General features: G+C 40.4%; 1 protein-coding gene across 2 annotated transcripts in view; it reads right to left on the bottom strand.

Annotated features, from left to right (window-relative positions):
• The window catches only part of AOAH (acyloxyacyl hydrolase), a 240,538-nt gene that overhangs the window by 169,891 nt on the left and 54,645 nt on the right, over positions 1 to 16,002 (bottom strand). For both annotated transcript variants that reach the window (XM_004385300.2, XM_023739575.1), the window contains one exon: positions 8,021 to 8,120. In XM_004385300.2, the coding sequence (XP_004385357.1) occupies positions 8,021 to 8,120 (100 nt within the window). The remainder of the gene's footprint in view (positions 1 to 8,020; positions 8,121 to 16,002) is intronic.

The raw sequence follows: 16,002 nt of genomic DNA, 5'->3' as shown, positions 1-16,002 counted from the left end.
TAGTCTGCACACTGTTATGAGAAAATCCATAAAAAAAATGAACTCCAAATAGATTGGTTCTAAAACCTCCCGTTCTCTTGACCCTTCTAAGAAGCCCTATTCCTTGGGGACTGGGGAGTAGAAACTCAGTAATAGAGTTTAAATTAATGAATCAATCAGAAAAGGGGCAGAAATCAAAGAATAGTTGGGGAAAAGGGTGATGCTAGAGGGTAGATGGAGACATAACAAGTTTTGAATGTCTAAGAGGTTACCAGAAGACAAAGAAAAATCCATAGCAGGAGAAGGAACAATACCTCAGGCTTGGGCCAGGCTCTAGGACAACAGTTCTTAACCTTCAGTGCTCATCCAGTTTTCCAGAAATGCAGATGCTGGAGTCCCACCCAAGGAGACTAGATCAGACTCCCTGGAGTCAGGTCCCACATATATTTCTGAGAACTGCTTCACATTCTAAAATAAGCTAAATATTTAGGACTATGGCTCTGGTGCATTCCACTGAGATCAGCTCAGTCCTTAAAAAGGAGGAAGTACAGCAAACACTAGCTCAGAACTGCCCTTCTCCATCTTATCTTTCATCCAACAAATCTTATGGAACACATACTGTGTGCCAGGCATTGTGCCAGTTCCTGGGAATACGACGGTAAACAAGAAAGACATGGTCCCTGTCCTCAAGTGCTATGAAAGAAATGAGCAAAGTGCTGTGACAGAGAGTGAAAGGAGACCTACTTTAGATAGGTTGGTCAGGGAAGGCCTGTCTGAGGACAGGACGTTTAAACAGAGACCTGAATGGGAGAAGAAGCTGGCCATGCAGAGACCCACAAGAGGTTCTTCTAGGCAGAGTGTTCAAACACAAGATGCTGAGGCCAGCAACGGCTGGTGTTCTGTGAAAACTCTTACTCTACCTTTAAGATCTATGTCCTGCTTTGGGAAGGCTTAGTTGACAGTCACCTCCACTCCATATTTCCCCCAGGTAGAGCTAGACCCTCCTCTGCAGAAGTTCCTGCTACTCTTGTATCCTTTGTTAGAGCACTTGTCCCTTCAACATTGCTTGTTTGAAGCCCTCCTCCCCTGTTGGAATGCTTTGTATTTCTATTGCTTGGCATAGATGCTGGAATACTGTTCTACATAATTCATTGACACACATATTTGCTGGCTGAAAAACAATGATTCTGAAGAAACTGGGACTTTAGGCAAGTCTCTTGTTCAACTGGATCTCAGTAGACTTATCTATAAAATAGAGGAATCCTATCTGTCCGGCAGACTTGGGATGGTTAAAAGAAATAACTTACAGAGAGTGCCTGGCAGAGGGATATGCATATGGTAAGCACTCAACAAATGTTTTTGAGGCTTCACTGAGTAAATGAATGACTATACTATTTAACTGGTATTGACAAAGTTGGGAGAATTGGGCAGAATTCTTGTCAGTTAAGCTTTTTGGGGTATTTAATTAAAACTAATACTAAAGCTGCCTTCACTTTCCTCTGACATTCTAAGATTGGGCTTATCTGAATATGCTCCATAATACAGCTAAGCAGAGGTAGCATTGATAGTGCAGATGTAAAGAGCTGGAGGTTGGAAGTCTAGGGCCCTGGATGAGTTCAAGTTCTGCTCACTAGTTATGAAACCTGAGTCAAGCCCTTAAGATTCTACTGCAAAATATATTTGATAATGATACCTATAAAAAAAGGTTTGGCGTTGTAATGCTGGCTTAGAGTTAGAGACATCAATATGAACTCATGCTTAGCTTAATATATATTCAGATGATAGATACAGAAACAATTAGAGATACGTGTATATACATGGCTTTGGTATATATACATACTTGACCTAGCTCTATCTGTTAAGAGGGCCTAGAAGCAATGACATTCCAGCAGCAATAAGCACGCTCAACACTCAGATCTTGACTTCTAAATACCAGTCTCCAATACAAGGAACCATGCTCCTTGGAGAAGCTAATCCTAGGGCTGGGGCCAAAAAAAAACAGTATGTGTACTAATTGTTTAATGAGAAGCTAGTTTGTTCTGTAAACCTTCATCTAAAGTACAATAAAAAAAAAAAAAAAAAAGATGAGCCTGGAGCATCTTGTAATACCAGAAAGGAAAGAAGTGCTCAAAAAATAAAAGTATGGGAGCATGTCAAAGGGACACAGAAACCAACCTGAAAGAGCTCCCAATGGTCAAAGCAAAAACAATCTGAGAAACAAAATGAATAATGTAGTATATTGCATTATAAGGAGCCCTGGTAGTGCAGTGGTTAAGAGCTTGGCTGCTAACCAAAAGGTCAGCAGTTCAAATCCACCAGCTGCTCCTTGGAATCCTTATGGGAAACCTACGGGGTCGCTGTGAGTCAGAATTGACTCCAGGGCAAAGGGTTTGGTTTTTCTCAGGTCATTACACTGCAGCCTGAAACTTAACTTTTCTCTTCCCCTTTCTCCATCCTTCCTTCCTTACATTTTTGGTACCAGTTGAAAATTGTGGATTATGCTTCATGCTTCCATTAATTGTAGATGCAGTTTGTCACTTTTGAGTACAGGCCAGATGACAGTAGGGAGATAGTCACAGAATGGGAAAGAAGTGGGCCTGGAATTTCAACTGTGCTGCAGATGATCAACGGGGGATTCACGGAGATCCCCAAAGACAGTTCCGCCTTTTGGTTTTGGCCCCTCCTGAAACCAGACCTCTGTTTCTGCCCTGCAAGCTACCTGATGCAGAAGGTCCTCCTTCACCCCCTCCATCTCCGTAGCATATATATCACTCGTGATTTTACCAAAATCTGAAATGCCTGACAAGCAGGGCAGAGAGGGTGCAGAGTTCTGCTTGTGAGGAATTATCTGGCCCACAGCAGTGGTTCAAAGTAACAAAGTCTGAGGAACATCAGTGAGGCGTAGAGAACAGTGGCTGAAAATTTGGGATTGAAAAAAAAAAGACCCTGGACAGAATCCTTTGTCACTAGCTGTGTTACCAGGGCAAATCCCCTAACTTCTCTGAGTCTCAATTTCTTCGCTGTAAAATAGATACGCACCTCATAGCATTGTTATGAGAATTAAATGAGAATGTGCGTGCATGCAAAATGCCATGCGTGGCATTCTATCAATAAACGTTTGCTATAGCTATTTCCCTAAGTGAATGGAAGAAATGATGAAGTAAAAAAGCTGAACAGAAGATTTCAAAGGGTACCTTGAGAAGACAAAGTAAAGTATTATAATAAAATGTGCAAAGATCTAGATTTAGAAAACCAAAAGGGAAGAACACATTCAGCATTTCTCAAGCTGAAAGAACTGAAGAAAAAATTCAAGCCTCAAGTTGCAATGTTTAAGAATTCTATGGGCAAAATATTGAACGACACAGGAAGCATCAAAAGAAGGTGGAAGGAATATATAGTCACTGTACCAAAAAGAATTGGTTGACATTCAACCATTTCAGGAGGTAGTATATGATTAAGAACAGATGGTACTGAAAGAAGAAGTCCTAGCTGGGGGAAAACAAGGCTTCAGGAATTGATGGAATACCAAATGAGATGTTTCAACAAACAGATGCAACACTGGAAGCCCTCACTCTTCTATGCCAGGAAATTTGGAAGACAGCTACCTGGCCAACTGATTGGAAGAGATCCATATATGTGCCCATTCCAAAGGTAATCTATCAGAATGCAGAATAAATCGAACAATATCCTTAATATCACACACAAATAAAATTTTGCTGAAGATAATTCAAAAAAGGTTGCAGCAATTCATCAACAGGGAACTGCCAGATTCAGAAGACGTTGTGGAATGAAGGATATCATTACTAATGTCAGCTGGATCTTGGCTGAAAGCAGAAAATACCAGAAAGATGTTTACCTGTGTTTTATTGACTGTGCAAAGGTATTTGACTGTGTGGATCATAACAAGTCATGGATAACATTGTGAAGAATGGGAATTCCAGAGCACTTAATCGTGCCCATGAGGAACCTGTACATAGATCAAGAGGCAGTTGATTGAACAGAACAAGAGGATATTGCATGGTTTAAAATCAGGAAAGGTGTGTGCCAGGGTTGTATCCTTTCTCCATACTTATTCAATCTGTATGCTGAGCAGATAATCCAAAAAGCTGGACTATATGAAGAAGAACACAGCATTGGGACTGGAGGAAGACTTATTTATTTTTTACTTTAACAAACAGAAATTTATTCTTTCACAGTCTAGGAGGCTAGAAGTCCCAATTCAGGGCGCCAGCTCTAGGGGAAAGCTTTCTCCCTCTGTCGGTTCTGGGGGAAGCTCCTTGTCATCAATTTTACCCTGGTCTAAGAGCTTTTCAGCCCAGAGACCTGGGTCTAATGACATGCTCCACTCCTGGTGCTTCTGTCTTGGTGGTATGAGGCTCCCTCTGCTCTCTGCTTGTTTCTCTTTTTTATATCTCCAAAGAGATGGACTAAAGATACAACCTAATCCTGTAGATTGAGTCCCGCCTCATTAACATAACCACCTCTAATCCTGCCTCATTAACATCATAGAGGTTAGGATTTACAACACATAGGATAATCGCATTAGATCGCAAAATAGAGGAGGAAGACTTATTAACAACCAGCAAGATGCAGGTGACACAACCTTGCTTACTGAAAGCGAAGAGGACTTGAAGCACTTACTGATGAACATCAAAGACTACAGCCTTCAGTATGGATTACACCTCAACATAAAGAAAACAAAAATCCTCACAACTGGACCCATAAGCACATCATGATAAACGAAAAAAAGACTGAAGTTGTCAAGGATTTCATTTTACTTGGATCCACAATCAAAGCCCATGGAAGCAGCAATCAAGAAATCAAAGGATGTATTGCATTAGGCAAATCTGCTGCAAAAGAGCTCTTTAAAGTGTTAACAAGCAAGAATGTCACTTTGAGGACTAAGGTGTGTCTGTTCCAAGCCATGGTATTTAGAATCACCTCACAGGCATGCAAAAGCTGGACAATGAATAAGGGAGATCGAAGAAGAATTGATGCCTTTGAATTATGGTGTTGGTGAAGAATATTGAATATACCATGGACTGACAGAAGAATGAACAAATCTGTCTTGGAAGGCGTACATCCAGAATGCTCAGAACCGAAGATGGCAAGACTTCATCTCATGTACTTTAGACGTGTTATCAGGAAGGACCAATCCCTGGAGAAGGATATCATGCTTCGTAAAGTAGAGAGTGAGCAGAATAGGAAGACCCTCAATGAGATGGATTGACACAGTTGCTGCAACAAAGGGCTCAAACATAGCAATGATTGTGAGGATGGTACAGCACCGGACAGTGTTTCGTTCTGTTGTACACAGGGTCGCTAGGAATCAGAACAGATTCGACGGCACCTAACAACAACAACATTGAGTAGGAGGGTCAAGAGGATGCCTTCTGGGGGCCTGGAAATGCTCTACATCTACATCTTTAGTTAAGGTTACTGATCCACACATGCTTTGTAGGAGTGATTTTTATGCCATGGAAATGAAAAAAAGGTGTGATATGTATCATTTAAAAATATATATTGAAAATGTAGTGTTAAGAGGCGAAAGTAGGGTACAAAATTGTGTGTACCATATTATCACAACTCTTAAAGAATTATTAATGTCATAAAATCTATTTTAAAAATTCAATGGATAAATCACCAGCATTATAACATTGTTTGTGTCTGGCAGTGGGATTTCAGTTGATTTTGGTGAAGACACACCCCACAAGGAGTTTTGGAGACACTGACACAACAGTTAAGGGACCCACCTCTGGGAGCAGAATGACTGGAATCCCAATCCCAGTTCTGTTCTTTCTTAGTGCAGTGACTTTCAGCAAATTATGGAGCATGTTTAACCCTCAGTTTCCTCAACTGTCAAAATGGGCTCATAATGGTCCCTCCATCATGGGATTGTTTGAATGACTATATAAGATGAGGTGTAAGCCTCTTGGCCCAGCACCTAGCATGCTGTGAGAGCTCAAAAATGTCAGTTATTGTTACTAAAAGACACCTGGGAGGCAGAGATGAGTGAAGCCGCCCTGACTCTCCTTTTTCTCTGGGTCATCGGTAGAGATGGAGACTGGTGAGGGGATCTGAGGTGAAGATGAAGGCCCAGAACTTCAGCAAGAAGAATTTGAAAGATATTCACCAGGGAGCAGTTGCAGGCTTTCCAGCAGCTTGGAATGTCTGGCTGGGGTGGAAGCTGAACATTTCTGGGATGAAGCCCTCCAATTCCCTCAGTAACAAAATAGAATGGTCAAACTAACCCAGAGATGGCAATTGAAAAGGGGATTGTGATGGGAAGACGAGGAACCATAGAAATTTTCTAGTATAATCTTCATAACCAAAAAACCAAACCATTGCTGCTGAGTTGATTTCAACTCATAGCAATGCTGTATGACAGAGTAGAGTTGCCCCATAGGGTTTCCAAGGAGCAGCTGGTGGATTCGAACTGCTGACCTTTTGGTTAGCAGTCGAGCTCTTAACCACTGCGCCACCAGGGTTCCATAATCTTCACAGAGTATAAAAATAAAGAACAATATAAAAATGTCATTTTAAACAGCATAGTTAAAACTGAACACTTTTTGACTATGTGAGGCTGTGGGTATAATGTATATAGACAAATAGATAGCTGCTGTCGAGTCGACTCCAACTCATGGCAACCTTATGTACAACAGAACGAAACCTCACCCAGCCCTGCATCATGCCCATAACCACCAGCACGTTTGAGTCTATCATAATGTATCTGTAACAGGATGCTATTTAAATGCATATAGAAATCACAAAAACCCATATCACTTGCCTTCATCCATAGACACTTTTTCTCTTTACAATATCATACAGCCAATATTATGATACAATATTCAAACACTATTTGAGCACATGAAAAAATATTTTTTAATTAAAATGAACTAACTCCTCCAGAAAGCAGTGGAACCCACAGCTTCTCAGGTGGACTTAGGGGAAATTTAATTGGAATTTATCCAAAGAGCAAGGAAGCATGAAATACACTCATATCCCAAACATTTGTCTCTCTCTTCCTGCTCCAGGAGACAGGCTTATTATATTTAGTATTGTAGTTAGCAAAATAAGGTTCATTGTTTAGCCTACAAAGTTTTCAGACTGACTTTATTTCACTACTAAGAAAAAAGAAATTACAAGTAAAACAGAAAACCTGTTTTGTATTGTAATGTAGAAAAAACTACACTCTGGTAAAGAAGGCATAGGAATACTTGTCTTATAGGAAGCTTCTGAAAATCAAGATTGTGAGGCCTACCCAGATTTAATATTACATTCTCATCAAGAGTGTGGACAGGGAATTGTGTCAACATTTGCGGCCTTCTCTCTGGCTGCAATCCAATTAAAAATGGCCAAAAATGATATAATGCGGACAGGGTCTTCTGAACAGTTATCTGTGAATAATAATAATACTGATAACTACTATAATAGCTACAGTTTTTATTAAAACTGTTTTATGGAGCAGATATTTTGTTACCTAGCATTGTGTTATGAAGCATCTTAGATGTATTAGCTCACCTACCTCCCACAACAAACCTATGAGGCAGGTATTGTTGTTATACCCATTTTATGGGTGAGAACAATAAAACTTAGACTAGGGTGACCAACCATTCAGGTTTTCCCAGGACCCAAGGGTTTCCTGGGACACGTGACTTTCAGTGTTAAAACCAGGTTAAGTCTCAGGCAAACAGGGACAAGCTGGTCACCCTATAAAAGTAACTTGCCCGAATTTTAAGTGTCTAGACCAGGGATTTGAACCTGTCTCTCCTTGGCAATCTGATTTCCTAGTTACTCCCAGCCTAGCTACAGATCACAGTCTACAATATTTTAACAGCAAAAACATGCTTTGGCAGGAGGAAGGGATCTTGGTTTAAGTGCAGGAATAATATTTCATGCAGCGTAATTAAAAATGTCATCTTTCCTCTCTCTGTCGCCAAACCGCTGAATGTGTGAAGCTGAGCCTCCCTTTGCAACGTTTCTGGAAGGGCTTGCATGTCATGGGAATCTGACCGTCAGAGCAGTGTGAGAAACCACTCACCTTGGGAGGGGGGTAGAGATGACACAATGGTCGGCCAGCGTCCTGTTTACAAAACTCCAGAGTGTGGCACACCACATCAGCATTCATATCTGCGCTAAGGCTGGAGGGAAATGGGGCAAAACAAAGGCTATTAAGATCTCTCAGGCATTAGAAAATAGAAGCTGTTCCAAAGACAGGTAAATCTTCAGAATGGATTCTAATACCCTCAACTCATTTCGGTGTGCCCTTTGAGTCCAGCCCCGTGTGGCTGCCAGGCCATAATGATTTCCTGCCACATTGCCTCTCCCACATTTAGAACAAGGTCCTGGCGGATGGGAAGGGGGCAGGAGCAGCCATTGAGCTGTGTGATTCAACCTTTCAAATTGCACTGCGATTCTTTATAGGAAAAGCCACAAATAAAACTGAGAAAGGAAAAATTGGCAGGGGTGTAATGTGTTGGGAACAATATTTTGAAGTGTGCTGGGCCTTATAGCAAGAAATCACTTATAAGACAGGCTTATAAGCACCTATAATTATTTTCTTAGGCATAATACAAATCATCCCCTTTCCTTTTAAAGTAAGCATTTTTTTTTTTTTTTTTACTTTTATGGAAGAAAATAGAATACTGTTGACTTGATTCTTTCCTTGGAGATGGCATAAGAATGGTGTTTTTCAAACATTTGGGTCCATGTCTAGGTTTGAAGGGGCTGAAACAAAACTTCCATATTCCTTTTTTCTTTGTCATGCCAAAATTCTTCTTTCCAAAAAAAGAATGAGTGTAATGTGCTGTTTTGAATAAGGAAATAAGTAAATTTTGGACTTCTGGTAAATTTCCCAATTATTGATTCAAAGCAAACCAAAACAAAACAGAAAAACCAGAAACAGGCAGGTCATACTCAAAGAGACTAAACTTTGAATCGCGTGGAAGACAGTGATGGAATCTAGACGATGCCTTTTTGAGGTTTCTTCCCAGCTCTCATGATCACTTAACTGTCCCACTTCACCCACAGGGCTGTGTTCCTGGCAGCCTTGTTTATACTCCGTAAGTGGAGACCTGGCCACTTGACTGGGCCTCATTAAATGGTCAAACTGGACCAATCAGATTCTCTTACAGAAATTTGGAATTGGTATTAAAAGGTTCCACTTTAGTGTGGGCTGTTTTCCGAGTAACAGGAGTTATAAAGGCTTGGAGACTATAGGGTAGTTATTTCCTGCCATGTAAACTGAGTATCTGGAAAGCTAGTCTGCAGGATGAGGGTAGGGGCAGCACCCAGAGGGTGTGCAGCAAGGAAGCCTGTGTGTGTGTGGGCGGGGGGCATGCCCGCTGTGATCCTGATGGTTTCCCACTTGTTTCCAGTCTCTTTCTGAGGCTTGGATATTTCCCTGCCCTTCAGTTCCATGATATGTTCTGTTGTTAGCTGCCATTGAGTTGGCTCCAACTCAAGGCAACCTCATGTACAACAGAATGAAACATTCCCTGGACCTGCCTCATCTTTACAATCATAGATATGCTGGAGTCCATGGTTGGGACTTCTGTGGATTTTCAGTTCCCTCCAACCTAGTGGGGTTACCTTAAAGACTATATTGGACAATATTCTATTGTCATCCATAGGGTTTTCATTGGCTGATTTTTGGAAGTAGATCACCAGGACTTTCTTCTTAGTCTGTCTTAGTCTGGAAGCTCCACTGAAACCTGTCCACCATGGGTGAACCTGCTGGTATTTAATATACTGGAGGCATAGCTTCATAGCATCATAGCAGCACCCAAGCCACCACAGCACAACAAACTGACAGATGGTGGATAATATACTCTAGGTTTCTTATAACGAATCCACTACAGGCATATGCTGTTTTATTGCGCTTTGCAGATATTGAGTTTTTTACAAATTCAAGGTTTGTGGCAACCCTGCATCGAGCAAGTCTATCAGCGCCTTTTTTCCAACAGCATGTGCTCACCTCGTGTCTCTGTGTTACATTTTGGTAATTCTTGCAATATTTCAAAGTTTTTCATTATTATTATATTTGTTATGGTGATCTGTGATCTGTGATCTTTGATGTTACTATTGTAATTGTTTTGGGATGCCATGAACCACACCCATGTAAGACGGTGAACTTAATAAATGTTGTGTATTCCGACTGCTCCACGGACCGGCTGCTCCCCTATCTCTGTCCCTCTCCTTGGGCATCCCTATTCCCTGAGACACAACCATATTGAAATTAAGCCAATTAATAACCTTACAATGGTCTCTAAGTGTTCAAGTGAAAGGAAGCATTGCACGTCTCTCACTTTAAATCAAAAGCTAGAAATGATTAAGCTTAGTGAAGAAGGCAGGTCAAAAGCCAAGATATGCCAAAAGCTAGGCCTCTTGCACCGAACAGCCAAGTTGTGAATGCAAAGGAAAAGTTCTTGAAAGAAATTAAAAATGCTACCCAGTGAATACACGAATGATAAGAATGTGGAACATCTTTATTGCTGATATGGAAAAAGTTTTAGTTCTATCCAGACCGCTAAAACTAGTCTGGATAGAAGATCGAACCAGCCACAACACTCCCTTAAGCCAAAGCCTAATCCAGAGAAAGGCCCTAATGCTCTTCAATTTTGTGAATACTGAGAGAGGTGAGGAAGCTGCAGAAGAAAAGTTTGAAGCTAGCAGAAGTTGGTACATGAAGTTTAAGGAAAGAAGCCATCACTAAAGTGCAAGGTGAAGCAGCAAGTGCTGATGTAGAAGCTGCAGCAAATTATCCAGAAGATCTAGCTAAGATAATAGAGGGAGGTGGCTACACTAAACAACAGATTTTCAATGTAGATGAAACAGCCTTAGATTGGAACAAGATGCCATCTAGGACTTTCATAGCTAGAAAGGAGAAGTCAATGCCTGGCTTCAAGGCTTCAAAAGACAGGCTGACTCTCCTGTTAGGGGTTAATGCAGCTGGTGACTTTAAATTGAAGCCAATGCTCATTTACTATTCTAAAAATCCTAGGGCCCTTAACAATTATGCCAAATCTACTCTGTCTGTGCTCTATAAATAGAACAACAAAGTCTGGATGACAGCACATCTGTTTACAATATGGTTTACTGAATATTTTAAGTCCACTGTTGAGACCAACTGCTCATAAAAAAAGATTCAAAATATTACTGCTGATTGACAATGCACCTGGTCACCCAAGAGGTGTACAAAGAGATTAATGTTTTCATGCCTGCTAACACAACATCCCTCCTGCAGCCCATGGATCAAGGAGTAATTTTGACTTTCAAGTCTTATTATTTAAGAAATACATTTCATAAGGCTGTAACTGTCGTAAACAGTGATTCCTCGGATAGATCTGGGCAAAGTAAATTGAAAACTTTCTGGAAAGAATTCACCCTTCTAGATGCCATTAAGAGCATTCGTGGTTCATGGGAAGAGGTCAAAATATCAACATTAACAGGAGTTTGGAAGAAGTTGATTCCAGTTCTCATGGATGACTTTGAGAGGTTCAAGTCTTCGATGGAGGAAGTAACTTCAGATGTGGTGGAAATAGCAAGAGAACTAGAATTAGAAGAGGAACCTGAAGATGTGACTGAATTGCTGCAATCTCATGATAAAACTTTAACGGATGAGGAGTTGCTTCTTAGAGATGAGCAAAGAAAGTGTTTTTTTGTGAAGGCATCTTCTCCTGATGAAGATGCTGTGGACATTGTTGAAATGACAACAAAGGATTTAGAATACTACATAAACTTAGTTGGTCAAGCAGCAGCAGGTTTTAAGAGGACCGGCTCCAATTTTGAAAGAAGTTCTACTGTGGGTAAAATGCTATCCAACAGCATCACATGCTACAGAGAAATCTTTAATGAAAGGAAGAGTCAATCAATGTGGCAAACTTCATTATTCTTATTTTAAGAAATAGCTACAGCTACCCCAACCTTCAGCAAGCACCCACCTGATCAGTTAGCAGCCATCAACATCAAGGCAAGACCCTCTGCGAGCAGAAAGATTATGACTCACTGAAGGCTCAGATGATGGTTAACATTTCTTAAGCAATAAAATATTTTTTAATTAAGGTACGCACATTGTTTTTTTAGACATAATACTACTGACACTTAACAGACTACAGTATAGTGTAAACATAACTTTTATAAGTACTGGGAAACCAGAAAATTAGTGTGACTCTCTTTATTGAGATATTTGCTTTATTGTGGTGGTCTGGAACTGAACCTGTAATATCTCTGAGGTATGCCTGTACAACCCCACCCCTGCTATTACAGCCACTACCTCTACAACGACTACAATCACTACCGCCTTTCCTCTTCTCTCTCTGACCCTCTTCTTCCTTCTTCTTCATTAGTAAGGTCAAGTTGTGCTTGTTTCTTGCAAATGAAGGCAGCCATAGGTGAAACATGGCCCTCTCTTGAGAACCACTGGTTAACGTAAGGGTGACTTGGCCCTCTGACCTAGGGCCTGGATGTTGTTGAAGCTGCTCCCCTACTCCTTCCTCTCACTGCTGTATTTTCCTGATGCTCATTTCACAGAGTCTAAATTAGGTTGCCCACTCCTCCAAAGGAGTTTTATACCTGGATATGGAGACTAACAAATTTGATACAGAAAGGTAAAACAGCAACAATAAAAAGAAAAAAAATCCCAGTGTCACTTTGTGAGTACGTAACATTTTTTTTTTCCAATTGAGGTGAAAATCACACAACATAAAATCAATAATTTAAAAGTGTACCATTTAGTGGCATTTAGTACATTTACAGTGTTATGCACCTGCCACCTCTGTCTAGTTCCAAAATGTTTTCATCATCCCAAAAGAAAACTCCATATCCTTTAAGCACTTACTCCTTATTCCTCCCAGCTCTTAGTCCCTGGAACCCACCAATCTGCTCCCTGTCTCTATGGATTTACCTATTCTGCAAAGACCTTTTTTAACAAAGTGTTAAAAAAAAAAGCAAAGATATCACTTTGAGGACTAAAGCATGCCTGACCCAAGTCATGGTTTTTTCAATTGCCTCATATGCATATGAAAGCTGGACAATGAATAAAGAAGACAGAAGAACTAATGCCTTTAAATTATGATGTTGGTGAAGAATATTGAATATACCACAGATTGCCAAAAGAATGAACAAATCTGTCTTGGAAGAAGTACAGCCAGAATGTTCCTTAGAAGTGAGGATGGTGAGCCTTCATCTCACTTAGTTTGGACATGTTATCAGAAGAGACCAATCCCTGGAGAAGAACATCATGCTTGGTAAAGCAGAGGGTGAGTGAAAGAGAGGAAGACACTCAACAAGATGGATTGACACAGTGGCTGCAACGATGGGTTCAAGCATAGCAATGATTGTGAGGATGGCACAGGACTGGGCACTGTTTCATTCCGTTGTACATAGGTCGCTATGAGTTGAAACAGATTCAAGGGCACCTAATGACAACAGATATTTCATATAAATGGAATCATACAGTATGTGACCTTTGTGTGTGACTTCTTTTACTTATCATGTTTTCGAGGTTTATGCAAATTGAGCATGTATCATACATCAATACTTCATTCCTTTCTATGACTGAGTAATACTGCGTTGCATGCATACACCACATTTCGTTTATCCATTCATCCGTTAATGAACTTGTGTGTTGTTTCTACTTTTGGACACTGTGAACAAAGCTGCTATGAACATTGGTATACAAGTATCTGTTTGACTCCCTGCTTTCAAGTCTTTGAGGGTATATACCTAGCAGTATCATGGCTGGTTTATATGCTAAGTCTATGTTTAACTTTTTGAGGAACCACCAAACTGTTTTCCACAGCAGCTACACTATTTCACATTCCCAGAAGCAATGGATGAGGTTTCTAATGTCTTCACATTCTCACCAACACTAGTTATTTTCCACTTTAAATTTTTTTCATTATTATTATAGCCATCTTAGTGGGTGTAAAGGAGTATCTCATTGTGGTTTTGATTTTCATTTTCCCAGTAATAATGATGTTCATCATCTTTTTATGTGCTTACTGGCTTAGTGGAGAAACATCTTTGGAGAAATGTCTATTCAAGTCTTTTGCCCATTTTTTAAATTGGATTATTTGTCTTTTTATTGTTGAAGTATAAGAGTTCTTTATATATTCTGGATACTAAACCCTAAGCAGCAGTTTTAATGGTTGCTGAATATCAAAATATTTTTTAAAACCTCTATCTTATCTTTAAACAAGCCCTGGTGGCGCAGTGGTTAAAGTGATCGACTGCTAACCCAAAGGTTGGGGGTATGAAACCACCAGTGGTTCCGCAGGAAAAGGATGTGGCAGTCCGTTTCTACAGAGATTTACAGCCTTGGAAACCCTATGGGGTCACTTTGAGTCAAAATCTACCTGACTCAACGGCGGTGAGGTTATCTCATCTTTGGACAACCCTCCCCAAAATGCTGGGAGGAGCCTTGAGAGTTTACTTATACCATGCATCTTCCTGCAGAAATAACTACCCTCCGTTAATCAAATCCACCTTATCAATTTCCATCAGAAGAAGAGGGTACATCTCAGAGATCTCCAAATATTTTTAGGGTCACTAGGTATGAAAACATAGGCTGGGACCACAGGCTCCAAAATTTCATTCCAGCTGGGTGAGACTAACTGTGACTGACAGGGTGGTGTATCAACTTTTATTAGTGTCTGAGTTAAAAGGGAAAAACAGAGTTCATCCTGAGGGTCACCTGCTTGGCCCTAGAGTCCCTTCATCAATCAGGAGAAAGGTAACTTAAAGTCTAAAAGAGGCCACATCTTCTAAGTAGTGGAACAAGCTGCTTGTTCTAGATAAAGCCCATTACCAAACTAATTTCTATCAATGGTCAGTAATTCAGGAGAGGATGGCTGTTTTCACAAATCCATTCTCAGCTTAATGGTTCATTTATTTAACTGATGACTGTTGTCTTTATAGGGGTCAGGTATTTAGTGGACTCAGGATAGTGATAAGTAGGGCTCTGTTTATTCATTTATTTTTTTTAAATCTAAGGCCGGTATCCTATCTGTGGCAATCCAGGACCACCAGAGCCAAGTCATCATCTGGGAACCAAGACCTATGTTCTTGACATGAACTTCTCACCCAAAGTAGACCACCATTTCAAATAAGTGAACTTAAATGTAGGGGTGGAGATATGGGGCACTCATTCAGGGGTAAGACTGGGGATCTCTGAGCTGGGGAATGTGGGAAGGAGCTGGGTGTGTGGTGCCCCTTTAAGGCTCCTCTAAGATCCTCTAAGATAAATCCTCTAAGCTTTCATCATCAAAAGACTTGAAGCAAGGAACACTCCACTGAGCAAAAGGAAGAAGCTCTAAACTCCAGAAACCCAGACAACAAATTTAAGACCATTAGAAGGTGTAAGATGCATAAAGAAGTGGCAAAGGACCTTGTGTACTCTTGGCCAACCTTTAGACAGAAGGACAAGGCTACACATAGCTTGTGAAATCCCTAGGAAATCTCCAAACTCATAATAACCATCATTGTTCTCTTTTTCCCAGAACAGGTAATAAGACCAAATTGGTCACATTTTAATTTACTTGCTTTTACTACCTTTACAGAGGTGTGCATCGTCAGGAGTGAGGCATGTGGGGGATGGGGAGGTTTCAACACATTTGTCAGGATTAATTAGGATCATGGTGGAATGAAGTCAATGATGATGATCATCATAAATCAAAAGAGGGGAGCAAGGTTGGGGTCAACTTGCTGGAGAGCAGAATTAGAGTCTACAGTGGGGTGAGGGCACAGGGCCTTGCACACACAAAAACTCTCACATTTAGACCTTTGACATTGCTTTCAAAGGAGGTTTTATATATTGATATACATTCACAGAGATGCACCCATGGAATTGAAAGAAGACTTTCTTCATACAGCTTTATACTTTCATCCCATTTCTGAACCATGCTCCCTATAGTGTATTATGAATTTAATCATTTCTGTAAATCTTGTAATCCATCTTGTGAATGGCACACTTAAATTGTTTTGTAGTTTTGGTGGTTAAGTACAGTACTAATTACATTTAAA

This window comes from Trichechus manatus, unplaced genomic scaffold, assembly GCF_000243295.1.
Source record: "Trichechus manatus latirostris isolate Lorelei unplaced genomic scaffold, TriManLat1.0 scaffold00137, whole genome shotgun sequence".
In the NCBI taxonomy this organism is placed as follows: Eukaryota; Metazoa; Chordata; class Mammalia; order Sirenia; family Trichechidae; genus Trichechus; species Trichechus manatus.
Note: the sequence above shows the minus strand (reverse complement) of the source record. Positions and strands in the feature narration are given on the sequence as shown.